This window comes from Dinoponera quadriceps, unplaced genomic scaffold, assembly GCF_001313825.1.
Source record: "Dinoponera quadriceps isolate SergipeBrazil2010 unplaced genomic scaffold, ASM131382v1 scaffold629, whole genome shotgun sequence".
In the NCBI taxonomy this organism is placed as follows: Eukaryota; Metazoa; Arthropoda; class Insecta; order Hymenoptera; family Formicidae; genus Dinoponera; species Dinoponera quadriceps.
Genome location: NW_014554884.1, coordinates 124201 through 138480, shown reverse-complemented (window position 1 = coordinate 138480; position 14280 = coordinate 124201). Strand labels below are relative to the sequence as shown.

The following is a 14280-nucleotide window of genomic DNA, read 5'->3' as shown; positions in this document are numbered from 1 at the left end:
TTTTTTTTTTTTTTACTTTAGCTTTATGAAGAGAGATGAGCGGCGTTAGATGCGGTAAGATGCTTCCGATGATGTAAAGAACCAGTGACTGATTGAAACCGAACGAGGAAAGACGTTCGAGAGAGCTATTGTCGTAGTTTCCTTTATTTCTCTTATTCATCTTTTTCTTTCTCTTTTTTTCTTACAAAGAGCGATCACGGGTATGTAATAAACAATGTCGCGGCACGCGAAAATTCGCGAAGGATTAATTAACGCAACTTAACGTCTCTGGTTAACGTAGACTAATGTATTTATCGTGTTTATCCGAGAGAGCATTAAAACGTGTAATTTCCTCCGATTTATTTTGCGCTAATGGGAAGAACAAAATAATATTTACCAATTATGTATCTCAGTAGTGGTGTCTCCCTCATTGATTCACGCGTGTGTGTGTGTTTTAATTTAATATAGTTATTATTTTGTATTCAAGGCAAGTAGAGTTTATCTCTCTCGATATTAGAATGTCGCGCGTTCACACTTTATGTATATTACACACATATACCCTTATATTTATTATTATCTTCATATACATATATATTTTTTTTCTCTCCCGAGTGCAACGCAGAGAAAGACAGCAGCGCGCACATTGAGCGTGCATTTGGACTTTCGCGTTTCGACCGGTCGACTGAATTTTACACGAGGTATTAGCTCCGCGTATAATAACGTTCCCTTTATGCATTTAACATGAATGCATTAACTTTTATCGCCGTACGTTACGCAAGGCATTATGGGTCAGTGCTTATATATTCATCATTGAGTAATAGCTATTAACGTAATTATGGAAACAAGCGAATTATTTGTCAAATTCAGCCTCCGTTGACCGTCACCTTCCCGAATGTGTCTAACGGATGATCACGATGAAAATCTCGCGATAAAGGTCGCGGCAAAATTTCAGCCGATATTAATACGCGATGAAACGTGAGGCGAAAAATTGCGACGGAGAAAAAACGCGTCTTTACGCGGCGCGATGCAAAGCGAAAAAGCCGAGAGAGAGGAGCTGTACGTATCTCGTTCGCGCCCGCGTATCCCAGAAACAATATAGATTCTCCGACCGGAATCTATGCTGTTTCTGGAAAATTTGTCCCAAAATGGCGAGGTTATCCCACTGTGACATCAATCGGAAATCTCGTTCTCTCTTTATCCTAAACACGGGTTCTCTGTCTACGATCTATCGAAAATAAAAATAGCATGGAAACTCTTTTTTTTTTTTAATAAACGAAATATATAGTTTGTGAAATTACGATATTAATTTATTAATTAATAAGTAAAATCGCATTAATCGATAAGTGAAATCGGAATATTTTTTACGAAAATACGACATTAATTAATTTATGGAACAGAGGTATGTATTCTATTTTCATACCAACCGCAGAATTCAAAATATAATAAAAAATATAAAACATTTGACCATTTACATTTTTTAATATTTATTGTTTTCAAATATTTATAATTGTAAAGTGCAAATACTCAAAGTGTTTCATAAATGTTTCGTTGAATTCTAGCGAAAAACTGGAAACCAGAAAAATCTTTGGCAAAATGTTTGGCAGGTCGAATGGAATTCGTTTGGATTTCCCACTTAGAATCGCGTGTTTGGAACATTGCACTTATTAACCTGATTTTACGTAGACTTCCCGGCCGGAATCTGCAATTTTTTGGAAAAATCAGGCCGGATCTCAATATAGATCTCAATACAGATCCCAAGGAATTGCATCAGCGTTTCCATCGCCCATGAGATAATCCGGCTCGCGATCGCGGCTCTTACATTCTACGATTTCGCATGTTTCTCTCGACCGCACGTGATAAGGCTGTCTCGACGCGGTATTTGTGCTAATACAGCGAATACACCTATAATCGCGTGATTACACACTTATAAGCGAAAAGTGCTCGAGAAAAGCGTAACGAATAAGTGTAATACAAACCGGGTAGAATAACCGATGTAGAAGAGCGGAAATTGCGCGTGCGGCGGCGAGAATATTTCGCGAACGTAAAACGAGAAGGTGACTCGCGCGCGCTTGAAAAATACGATCGCGCGAATTACTTATTATTACGTCACAATCAACATATGGGCTACAATGTGCGCACACGTAAAGCAGCAGTATGTACCGCGCACCAGACACGAGAAAAGTGCAAAAGAGACCGCAACGTTTGCGTAAAGCGTGAGAAATAATCCGTGTCGAGAGAGAGAGAGAGAGACGTTTTCAACACGTAACATGAATGTTTACCTTATGTAGACGCGCACACGTAGAGGTGTGCTCCCTTAAATTACAGACTACTTAAATCCTCCTCGTTACATTTAAACACTAATAGTAGGCCTTGACGTTATTCTTCTTTTGGTATATAAAAAGGTCTGATATATTCGCGCTCTTTTGACGATTTTTAAAGCGACGAATTGAGGAAAAGAGAAGGAAATCACACGAATTCATTGGGTTGAACTTCAAATATATATATTAAATCACATCAAATTCGTCCGTATTAAGACTTGGCGTTAGAGGTATCAAAAATAAAAACGAATCATTTCCCATACGATACGATCGTAAAGTTATACTTATTATAAATCAACGGCTGCAGTCCGCGTTATTCAGTGAGCGATAACAAATCGAGGGAACGACTGAATATAAGTTATATTATAATACTTTGAAGTGCCGCCGATTTCAATGCTAATATGTATAAATAACTCGAATTCAATAGCCTCCGGTAATTTTATGTTAATTCTCCGAGTGAGCAACTATGGAAGCTTCAAACGCAAATTCGTATATATTGATTAAATTACCATTCATTATTTGGCGTCCGAACTAACCTAATCGACAACGATAACGATCTGAAGAAAAAAAGGCTATACATTACCTAATGCGAAATTGGCGGTCACGAAAACGCGTTACGAGAAATAACGAGTTCTTTTCGAACAATAAAACAACGGCAACGTTGAATCATCAGAAATGCAACAGAAGCAGTCTACGCGGGTATCCGCGTTACTTATTTGTGCTTTCATCGTTATAAACCGTTATCGTTATAAACTTATTTGTGCTTTCATTGTTATAAACCGAAGACAGTCTATCAGCGTAATACCATGTGCGTTTCTTAGATCAGATCTCTGTGTACGCAAAAGTCAATAAATGACAGCGAAGGCGGCACATGGTGCCTTATTTCGATCATTTTACTTCCCCGGGTTCGAATACGATTAATATAATTCATCTGTACATCAGGCACCAGCAGCTAGTGGACCTTCGTTTCGGTGGAATTAAAGATCCTTCGTTAACGTTAAAGCATCAAACCGTCAGACGAAATATTAACGATTAACTAATAGCATGTAATACATTCGTCGGTAAAAATCGCGACTATAATCAGACTATGATCAGAAATTATCTCATAATTTCACTCCGTTTTCTCTTTTTCTATCGTGTCTAACGATATTTTATAATCTAACGATCGCATCGACTTTGAATTCTTCTTTGTCTCCTCGCGATATACAGCTCCGTTACTTTGTGTTGTCGCGTAAAAAGTGAAATAATGCGTACAATATGCTATCCCGTCTCTATCGATTACGCAAAAACAATGTGTAATATAATATAATATTATATATATATATATATAATATATATTATATTATATATATATATATATCGCTTCCCCTAAGTATTTCTAGCGTAGAAAAACGGGAGGGTCCGAGTCACAAGAGGACACACATTTAATGTGCTCGATCATAGAAAATGTGATAAATCGTGTGTGGCGAGGGCACGTCCCGACTACGAGAGAACGGAAAAGCCCCGGACCGACGTGACGAAATAAATACGCTTAAAGCTATACAAACGGCTACGTGAAAAGTGAGCTCGATATATAAGGTGAGTTCTCGATATACGAAACCATTATAGTCATTTCATGACAAAGATCTCGCGGAGAAGTAAAAAACTCCTTTAATATATTATGCGTCGTCCAATAAAAAACGCTCAATTCCATATTATTTTTTTTTTCTTCGATGGTAGAAAATTGATGTGTACGCGCGGCTAGAGACGTGGTCTCGATTTATCACGCGAGAGGATGATGAACAGTCAATGTCTCCGATTCCTTTTTCCTTCTTTTCTCTTTTTTTTTCTATTCCTCCCCGACTACCGATTATCCAATTAATCCGGAGAGTCAGACTAAAGAGATAAATCTAATTTCGTTCTCGCGATTACACAGGTGTCGTAACTTTCTCGGTTCTCTCCTTTATTCTCTTCTTCGCATTGGCACGCCTTCTATGGTGTCTGCTGACCATAGATATTACGTTTCGCGGAATACAGGAAAAAATACTCCAGTAGCGGTATTCGTCGTGTTGCTACCGCAGTAATAAGAAACGGAAGATAAGAAACGGTCATAGATACCTATATATATCGGAGGAGAGGAGAACCGTTCATTCTCAAGGATCTCCCGAATTTTCAACGATGCGATAAGGACGTACTCTCAAGGAAGTAGCAGAGGCGTTGCGCGATTATGGCTCGGCGGCAACACGTCGCGTGATCTTTGGTTCTCGCGCGCGCGAGTTACACGTACGTGTCTTCCGTTCCTCCGCGAAATTTACAAAATGTTACACTTCCTCGAGCGCCGTCGCTTCCTTTGATTCTTCTCGAACTCGTTTGGCGGTTGGTTTCGGATAATGCGAACAACCTGGGAACAGACATCGCGAGAGCCTCAATGTCAATCGGACGACGGAAAGAACGCGCGGCGTGGATGATTAAGGGATTCATCGTTTGTCACTTCTCACCTCGTGAAACGCGGCGTCCACGTTCAGTGGTGGATCTTTGGCAGAGGTTTCGATATAAGATATGCCCAGACGATGAGCCAGTTCTCTCCCTTGTTCCTCTGTGACTTTCCTCAGGTGCACCAGATCGACCTTATTGGCGACCAGGAGCATAGGATACACGTCCCTGTCCTTCACTCGCAGGATTTGAGTATAAAAATTGACGATATTCTGATACGACTGTTTGTCGGTCACAGAGTATACCAAAAGGAATCCGTCGCCCTTCCGCATGTACTGCTCGCGCATGGCGCTAAATTCCTCTTGGCCGGCTGTATCCAATACTGTGGGAACACAATTACAGAGAAATAATAAGTACAAATTGAAGCGAGATACTGGTTGATGAGGATTTTTATTGTTCTTCAAATTTCTTGGAGTGAAACTGCTTGAAAAGCAGCGTAACAGCTGTGTTAATCGAATTTAAGTGACTTTTCTCCCACATAGATTTGATCTCTCCACTCTGAATCATCAAGTGAATATTTTTACTCAGAAGTGAAGGATGAATCTGATATATCTCACTGTTTCACAGGATAATGTTTAATTGAATGAGACGTTCACTTCTATAGATTGAGGGTCCATTCCAAGTTAAAGTCAAACATTTACTCTTCTGATGCTAAGCAATGATGTTTTCATCATCGCTTAAAGTGAATTTCCACTTGTCTGAGATTTTTCTCCAAGAAATTTGGAGAGTAAGCCAAAGAGGAAGTGGATTTACCATCCAAGATACACCACTGCTCGTCCACCTCTGTGTGTTGAATGTAACTATCTTCGATGGTTGGATCATAGTCTGCGACAAACAGCTTCTGAAAGAACTGTATAGTAAGGGCGCTCTTGCCGACCCCTCCATCTCCAACGACAACCAACTTAAAGGTCATAAGGTTGTCATTGTTGGGAGGACGTGTCATTCCGCTTCTGCGTCGCCTGCGTCGCTCGCTATTTTTCCTGCGTCTGCCTATCCTGCCAACTGTCTACTATATCCTTGGCAGTGTAACCGCTCCTGGGATGGCAAGTTGTTTCGTCAATACGACGAATATCCTACAACATTCGTACAAAATAACCTTTTTAGAACTTATGTGAACGTTCCATGGTGAAAATGCAACGAGAGCTGTCGATATATCGAGAGAAACGTATCATGTATTGTCTACATGAGAAGAATCGCGTACAAAATCAGGACGGAACGGCATCGTCAATTTAACGGGTGTGTCGAACGCGCGTGTGAGAGCACGGGAGCGAACCTCCCCACTATATTCGTCGAGATGCCCATCGTTCTACGATCATTCGTTCGCGACAACTGACGTGCAACTGTAATTTATTGTTCTACGCAAACGTGCAATATCTGCAACGATGAGATTCTCACCTTACATGATCCGCTACTCCTGCTTCTCGTGCTGGCAGCTTTCAGCCTGAGTACTGTGCGCAATATACACGCGAGTGCGCGTGTATATGTGTACGGACAGAGCGTCCGTGTGTGTACGTACGTGTATGCGCACGTATATTTTTGCAACTACACGCGTACAACGAACCATGCGCGCGTCAATGCAAAATAATCCGTATAATACGTTGCAACAAAGCGATACTGATATATTGCAGAAAAGAAATAAGATACGAAGGAGTGTGAAATGTTGAAAGATACTGTGTAACGAAATATATTTTAAATATCTATTTAAAATAATATAGTATGTGTGTAAAATTATTTACTCGACCAGTTGTTCGATATTATTATTGGAAATAAAAGTTCGTCCCTTCCGTCGTTGAGTCGTATCACTTGGAAAATGTGAAGACAGACACAATTTAACTACATACAGTTGCGACAGTGCTAGGAAATTGAGGGTTCGATTTTCGTCCGCGCATGCGTTGGCTGTACAACCAAGAATATGATAGACTGTCATAATATTAGGCTGCTATTTCACGTGTTATACTAATGTGATAGATGTACCGATTGGCTGTGCCTAATATTTTCTCTAGACTTTCCCTAGACATTCTCTATCTAGCAGCCAATCGGCATCCGACAATACTCTTACCACACATGAAGTACAACTTTAGGCTGGTATTACATGCCTCGTACGAGTTTGTCGGATGTGTCGATTAGCTATCAAATAGGGAATTTTTAAGATGTCTAGAGAAAAGATTAACCTCTCAAATTCTCTACTCCACAGCCAATCGGCACATCCGACAATACTCGTCGTACGATGCGTATAAACAAAGTTCACTAAATTTAAATTGGTTAACATTGCTCTAATTAGTCAAATTTCAATCCTAATCTATAATCTGATACAAATTTTACAGTATCAAAGAAACCTCAGCCTAAAAATTACTCTACACGTTAAGTAAAATTTCTGAACACACCACAAACCCGAATGAAAATCGAGCAAATAGTACAAATCAATAATTAGTCGGATAAACTTCAATTTCCACAGTACGAGTAATCGGTAAGGTAAAGACCGAAACGTTGTAAATTATTAATTACTAAGTAAAATTTCAACTTACATCTATACTTTATTATATTATAATGTCTTCCTCTTTTTTTTCTATCGGTAAGCAGTTTGTTTATACATCAAATATTCGTGATTATAATTTGTGAAGCATAATTTTCAGGTTATGTTTTATCAGGTTATTATTATGAACGTTTGCGATACATAGTCCCATATTAAATAAACAGTTTTATTTATTTTCAATTAGCGCAAAGATTAAATTAGTAAAGAGATAAGAAATAAAATATTTAATCAGATTGCAGGAAGCACTGTTCCTAGAATAAACTTTAGAAACTAAAGTTTCGCAAATATTTAAAAATGGATGCTGACCTGTATGATGAATTTGGGAATTATATTGGTCCCGACTTGGCGTCAGAGAGCGAGGACGAAAATGAATATGGCAACGTTGGCGACGATACCGAGGACAGAGAAAGGTCGGATGAAGAAATGGAAGAAGACAAAGATGAGTCTCGAGAGCACGCAGACCAAGGTTCTTCTATGGCAGTTGTGTTACACGAAGATAAACGATATTATCCCACTGCATTGGAGGTATATGGGCCCGAGGTAAGAAAATTATATCAATAAAGTTACATAATCGTCCTTCATTTTCTAGAACACATAAAGTTCACATAAAGTATATCCATAGAAGCAATTTTGTCATTTTAACAAACACAAATACTTTTAGGTAGAGACACTCGTGCAAGAGGAGGATGCTCAGCCTCTGGACAAACCATTGATAGCTCCTACTAGGAAGCCAAAGTTTCAAATCAAGCAGCAACAGCTCCCAGAAACGACATATAACATCGAATTCCTAGCAGACATGATGGACGCGCCGCATTTGATCAGAAACGTCGTCCTACTGGGGCATCTTCATCATGGCAAGACCACCTTGGTCGACTGTTTAGTGCGACAGACACATCCTTATCTGCACAGCGTAACCGAGGAGAAGCCACTGAGGTATCAATGGAAGCACATAACGATGTGACTTACAATTATCAAGTGAATCACATTGGAATCACAGACTAATCTGCAATTACATCGTCAGGTACACGGACACCTTGTTCACGGAGCAACAGAGAGGCGTCTCTACGAAAGCGACTCCCGTGACGCTGTTATTGCAAGACGTGAAATCCAAGTCGTACCTTCTGAACATATTCGACACACCAGGTCATGTGAACTTCTCCGACGAGGCGACGGCGGCGATCCGGCTGTCGGACGGCGCGATACTGATCGTCGACGCGGCGGAGGGCGTGATGCTCAACACCGAACGCCTTCTGAAGCACGCCCTTCAAGAGAGGCTCGCCCTGACGGTCTGCATCAACAAGATAGACCGCCTCGTGCTGGAGCTGAAGCTGCCGCCGTTGGACGCCTACTACAAACTGCGGCACATCATCGAGGAGATCAACGGACTGATATCGATGTACTCGGACAACGATAATCCCACCTTCGTGTCCCCGGCTGTGGGTAACGTGTGCTTCGCCAGCTCGGAGTACAACGTGTGCTTCACCCTGAAGTCGTTCGCCGCGCTCTATGCCAGAAGCCATCCCGGGTTAAACGCCAACGAGTTCGCCAAGCGGCTCTGGGGCGATATCTACTTCAATCCCAAGACGCGCAAGTTCACGAAGAAACCGCCGCACAACACAGCGCAGCGGAGCTTCATCGAGTTCATCCTGGAGCCGCTGTACAAGATATTCGCCCAGGTCGTCGGCGACGTAGACACGACCTTACCCGACGGTGAGCTCCTTTCTTCGCTTGTCCTTTCTCTCACTCGCCATTACTTGAAGCAATCGCAAGAAACACTTGCCAGTTATGTTCTATTACAGTTCTAGACGAGCTGGGTATACGCTTGACCTCCGAGGAGATGAAGATGAACATTCGACCGCTCCTGAGGCTCGTCTGCACGCGATTCCTCGGAGATATGTGCGGCCTGGTCGACATGTGCGTCACCCACGTGCCCAGTCCCCAAGCACACGCACCCACCAAAGTGCAGCACGTCTACACCGGCCCGATGGACTCGCTGCTCGCGCAGGACATGGTTAATTGCGACCCGGACGTGAGTACTTTGACTAGAAGGAACCGTCCGGTTTGACCATGGTGCAATCGATCACCCTCAATCACAGCCGGCTCTCATTTGGGGATTTTCTAATGTCAGCCAATCGGAACTCACCTGACTTGAGCCTCAGCCGTGATAACTGATTTGAACAATATAATCTCATCGATCATCGGTAATAATGATAAACTTCACGTACGCGACTAAAAGGTAACGAATAATTTTGCAGGGTAGATTAATGATTCACAGTACAAAGATGTATCCTACCGAGGATTGCACGCTGTTCGTGGTGCTCGGCCGGGTGATGTCCGGTACGCTGGAAGCAGGACAGCGGGTTCGCGTGCTGGGGGAGGCGTACTCGCGTACGGACGAAGAGGACTCGCGCGTCCTCACGGTGGGCAGGCTGTGGATCAGCGAGGCGCGTTACTCGATCGAGCTGAGCCGAGTGCCCGCTGGCAACTGGGTGCTGATCGAAGGTATCGACCGACCGATCGTAAAGACCAGCACGATCACGGACCTCGAGAACTCCGAGGAGCTGCACATCTTCCGGCCGCTCAAGTTCAACACGCAGAGCGTCATCAAGATCGCGGTCGAGCCGGTCAATCCGTCCGAGCTGCCGAAGATGTTGGACGGCCTGAGGAAGGTGAACAAGAGCTATCCTCTGTTGGGCACGCGCGTGGAGGAGAGCGGCGAGCACGTGGTGCTGGGAACCGGCGAGCTCTATTTGGACTGCGCGATGCACGACCTGCGTCGGATGTACTCGGAGATCGACATCAAAGTGGCCGACCCGGTGGTCGCGTTCGCGGAAACCGTGGTGGAAACGAGCTCGCTCAAATGCTTCGCCGAGACGCCGAACAAGCGGAACAAGCTGACGATGATAGCGGAGCCCTTGGAGAGGGGGCTCGCAGAGGACATAGAAGCCGAACATGTCCGCATCACGTGGAACAAGTAGGTGCTCCGGTCGTTCTCAGGCTTCTATCGGACTATGTATTAGAAGTTAGGATGGAATTGAAATTTCGTTAATAATCGATCAAGTTCGTTAAATCTCACGAAATTCTCAAGTTTAGTGAACTTCGATCTGTCCGGCCAGATTCAACTTCAATTCTAATCCAGAGTCTGATATGGGTTTTATGATCGCCGTTACCGCAGCGCACAACGTGATGGTTCAGGGTTGCGCAAACGGCTCGATTTCTTCCAGGAAGAGGCTCGGAGAGTTCTTCCAAACGAAGTACGACTGGGATTTATTGGCCGCCCGTAGTATATGGGCGTTCGGTCCAGATTCCACCGGTCCTAATATCTTAGTGGACGACACTCTGCCTTCTGAGGTGGACAAGTCTTTGTTAAACAGCGCACGTGATGCCATCATTCAGGGTTTCCAGTGGGGCACTCGCGAGGGGCCGTTGTGCGAGGAACCCATCCGGAATGTGAAATTCAAAATCCTCGATGCGGTCATCGCACAGGAGCCGTTACATCGCGGAGGTAATTATTTCATTACCCTGCTATCATGTACTGAGAAAAACCGCCCCAAAATTATGGTCATTTTCGGCCCCAACTATACTTTCTCCTGATATTAACTCTGATAATATTAGTGATAACAATATGCGTGTAATATTATCATTGACATCGTAACATTTACTAGAAAAATGGTTTTCCCGACTATAACTCTTTCTTTCATGCGATTATAATTATAAGTACCAAAAATGTTTCTTCAATATATAGTAAAAAGCACAAATGACATAAATAATACTGTAGATGTAAAGCAAGTGCGACGAGCCCGGAGAAAGGATCGCGATCGAAACACCAAAGTAGCCAGAGATTCTTGGCAAGGGGAATAACATCAATAAGTTCCAACATATCTTATACAGCTTTCGTAACGCATATTCTCAATCTCATTCTCAGGTGGTCAGATCATTCCTACTGCCCGGCGAGTAGCGTATTCCGCTTTCCTCATGGCCACACCCCGTTTAATGGAACCCTATCTATTCGTCGAGGTGCAAGCACCGGCGGACTGCGTGTCCGCTGTTTATACGGTCCTAGCGAAACGACGTGGCCATGTCACACAAGATGCACCGGTGCCAGGCAGTCCGTTGTACACGATCAAGGCGTTTATACCAGCGATTGATAGCTTCGGCTTTGAGACGGACCTGCGAACGCACACTCAGGGACAAGCGTTCTGCCTGTCAGTGTTTCACCATTGGCAGATCGTGCCCGGAGACCCTCTGGACAAGAGCATCACCATCAGACCGCTGGAACCTCAGCCGGCCACTCACCTGGCCAGAGAGTTTATGCTGAAGACGCGAAGGCGCAAAGGTCTGTCCGAGGACGTGTCTATTAACAAGTTCTTCGACGATCCTATGTTGCTGGAATTGGCCAGGCAGGACGTGCTCTTGAATTATCCCCTCTAATTTAAGAATTAATCTAGAGATTTTGTGTACGTGTAAGCTAATAATTAGTATATGTTAGTATATAAATTTTACGTATGATTCTGTACAAGTTTCACGTGTAAGATATATCATTAAGCATTAAATCTTTTTCTACCAAAAAATATCACGCGTCCCGCATAATTCCAAAACGTTGACTCCGCATTAATTCCTTATATTAACGAATTATCGAACACATGTAAAAGTTTTTAAAAGTTTTATATGATTATAATCATGTATGTGTGTGTAATTTGAAAATGTTTCTCAGGGAATATATGAAATTCGAGAATAACTTTCAAACAGAAAATTCCACAGTCTAATATTCAAAATACAGGGATTTCCTAATTAACACAATAATATAGCTAATATATATATATATATAATTTCCAAGTTACATAGCAGTAACTGACTGGGTTTCGGAAATCAACATTTGTGTTAATTATATATTAATTTATAATTAATATATTACCATCACATTTAGTTTTTCTACTTATTAACAAAATATAAAAATTTTCCATATTATTTAACGATCTTATAAACTGAATTGGATTAACGTGGAACTCTGATAATTGATGAAATAAAAAATATTCTGTCTCCTCTCTCTCTCTCTCTCTCTCTCTCTCTCTTATATACATATACATCTATTTCTAATTTATCTTTAAATATAATGAACCAATCAACAAAGTTCGATTCATTATTCTCTAATAAGAAATGTTCATTAATGTTTATCTTATTGACATTTTCACTCGAGAGAGAAAGTATATTATTTAATGTTATATTACAAAATTGATATATTTGCAACAAATATATAAAGATTCGCTTCTTTCGTTTAAATTCGGCCCAGCAATCAGAAGTGGGAAGCAATTTTTCCCCATGCGCTTACCCCTCCCTCCCTTTGTTGTTTCTCTCCACCGATACTCGCTTTATCATCCACACAAATCCAGCCTACAAACCAGAAGCGACCTTCCCCTCTTATTCCACGCACCCTTCCTCGCGGTTCCCTTCTCATTTTAATTCCCCTTTCTCCCCCTTCCCCCTCCTCCCAAACCGGATTTAGTACGGCCGCCAAATCCACCAATTACGCAAGCCACGATAAAGATCGGAGAAAGACAAAGGCGTCGTACGCATGGATTGAGAGGACGGCCATATGCAACCTCGTAAAACGGCAAGCGAACGACTTTCCCGACGAGATACGATAGTCTGCGACGTTTCGCATCGACATTCCGATGGATCCTTATCTCGCGTCTGGCGTTCGAATTCCACGAACGTAGTTTTGCTCTCATTGGTCGAATGCAGATTAAAGCAAAACCCAATACATGTCACAGTTAACAAGTTCTGTCCTTTTCAGACCTGTTTCTATAATCTTCAACAACAATGCTGCTATTGTTACTTTATCGTCGAGTAGCTTCTTCAACATATATCCATACCTACTCAAGAATAATGATAGGACAACGGCACACACAACACACACACAGACACGCTACGCACATACTGTCGTCGAAGATTAACGAACAGGCATGTAAAAGTCGAGCAGCGTCGAAAGGACTTCGTGGCAACGTACAACGAATTAGGTTATGTTAAGGTACTTGTTCCGCCTTAAAGACGATAAGTACAACCTGTAGCTCTATTCTGTAACTTCTTGATGACAATGTCATTGATCTAACCTAAGTTGTCGTTTCGTAGCTTTTCCGCCATATACCTGAGCAACGATGACGTAACGATAACGAAACTGTTAAAAGTTACAGAATGGGCCTATCATGCCTGTATTTACCATCATGGTAAATCTAATCGGCGATCAACTCAACGGAACCGATCAATGCATTAGTCAATTAACTGAACTGATTAATGTGACTAATCAACTTTGTTAAGTTAATCGTCGATTAGAAATTTAAATCATGACGGTAGAAACGAATATCAACTAAATTAAACAACTAAAAAAACAGACCTAACAATCTCGTCTCGGCAAGCCGTTCGATATCGATTCGAGTTCCACACCCTCGATGAGTCTCGCAATGAAACGTCCCATGGCCAATAAGAGCATTCGCTTTTTCAACAATTCCCACATTTCGCCATTGGTCCGCTATCGGACGCGGTCTGAAGTTGATCGCGATCCAAGTGTCGCGACCTTCCTTCCGCCGTGCGACTGTATCGCGGGAAGCGGGGAAGCTGCGGGGAAAAGAGAAACGCGATAGCGATGATTTTCTGAGACGACGGGCCGACGAACGTAGCGGAGCGCGCAGCCGCGTCTTTGCGCGCGCACCCGGCAGGCGGAGTCGCAGTTGCGCGTCGGCAGCGGGCGAAGACGGTGGCCAAGCCTCGGCGCCATTTTAACGGGCCGACCGTGCCTGCTCGTTCGTCCATAGGGCAGAATCGTGCACGCCCGTGGTCGCCGTGACGCGCGCGCGTTCCACTCCGCGTTTCGCTCCGCTCACTTCAGCTTCCAGAGGCGACGCTGTCGCGGCGGCGGCGGTGAAGTTGCCGATCGATCAACGTCTACGCTCGCTCGCTCCCTCTCTTTCTCTTTTACAGGTC

General features: G+C 42.9%; 2 protein-coding genes across 3 annotated transcripts; one reads left to right on the top strand and one right to left on the bottom strand.

Moving 5' to 3' along the window:
* LOC106742364 (ras-related protein M-Ras) lies at positions 1–6255 on the bottom strand. The gene is made up of 4 exons (XM_014615236.1): positions 6165–6255; positions 5523–5842; positions 4775–5091; positions 1–4677 (listed from the first exon to the last, which is right to left on the bottom strand). The coding sequence occupies exons 2-4, from the start codon at positions 5710–5712 to the stop codon at positions 4588–4590; spliced, it is 597 nt and encodes a 198-aa protein (XP_014470722.1). The 5' UTR covers positions 5713–5842; positions 6165–6255; the 3' UTR covers positions 1–4587.
* Positions 6256–7019: 764 nt separating this feature from the next.
* Positions 7020–11865, top strand: LOC106742363 (116 kDa U5 small nuclear ribonucleoprotein component). 2 transcript variants are annotated; one of them, XM_014615233.1, is made up of 8 exons: positions 7020–7241; positions 7535–7842; positions 7964–8235; positions 8324–9012; positions 9102–9331; positions 9558–10276; positions 10527–10807; positions 11228–11865. In XM_014615233.1, the coding sequence occupies exons 2-8, from the start codon at positions 7597–7599 to the stop codon at positions 11731–11733; spliced, it is 2943 nt and encodes a 980-aa protein (XP_014470719.1). In that variant the 5' UTR covers positions 7020–7241; positions 7535–7596; the 3' UTR covers positions 11734–11865. The 2 variants fall into 2 exon arrangements, with proteins under 2 accessions (XP_014470719.1, XP_014470721.1); XM_014615235.1 differs by lacking the exon at positions 7020–7241 and adding an exon at positions 7309–7341.
* Positions 11866–14280: the final 2415 nt, after the last annotated feature.

Bases quoted from the DNA above. Each gene is read 5' to 3' on its own strand.
- LOC106742364 (XM_014615236.1), bottom strand. From the start codon at position 5,712: ATGACACGTCCTCCCAACAATGACAACCTTATGACCTTTAAGTTGGTT. The intron at 5,092-5,522 runs GTAAATCCACTT...GTGTTCCCACAG, and splicing joins GCAGTGGTGTATCTTGGATG to TATTGGATACAGCCGGCCAA. The intron at 4,678-4,774 runs GTGAGAAGTGAC...GTCTGTTCCCAG, and splicing joins TGGACGCCGCGTTTCACGAG to GTTGTTCGCATTATCCGAAA.
- LOC106742363 (XM_014615233.1), top strand. From the start codon at position 7,597: ATGGATGCTGACCTGTATGATGAATTTGGGAATTATATTGGTCCCGAC. The intron at 9,332-9,557 runs GTGAGTACTTTG...ATAATTTTGCAG, and splicing joins TGGTTAATTGCGACCCGGAC to GGTAGATTAATGATTCACAG. The intron at 10,277-10,526 runs GTAGGTGCTCCG...GATTTCTTCCAG, and splicing joins GTCCGCATCACGTGGAACAA to GAAGAGGCTCGGAGAGTTCT.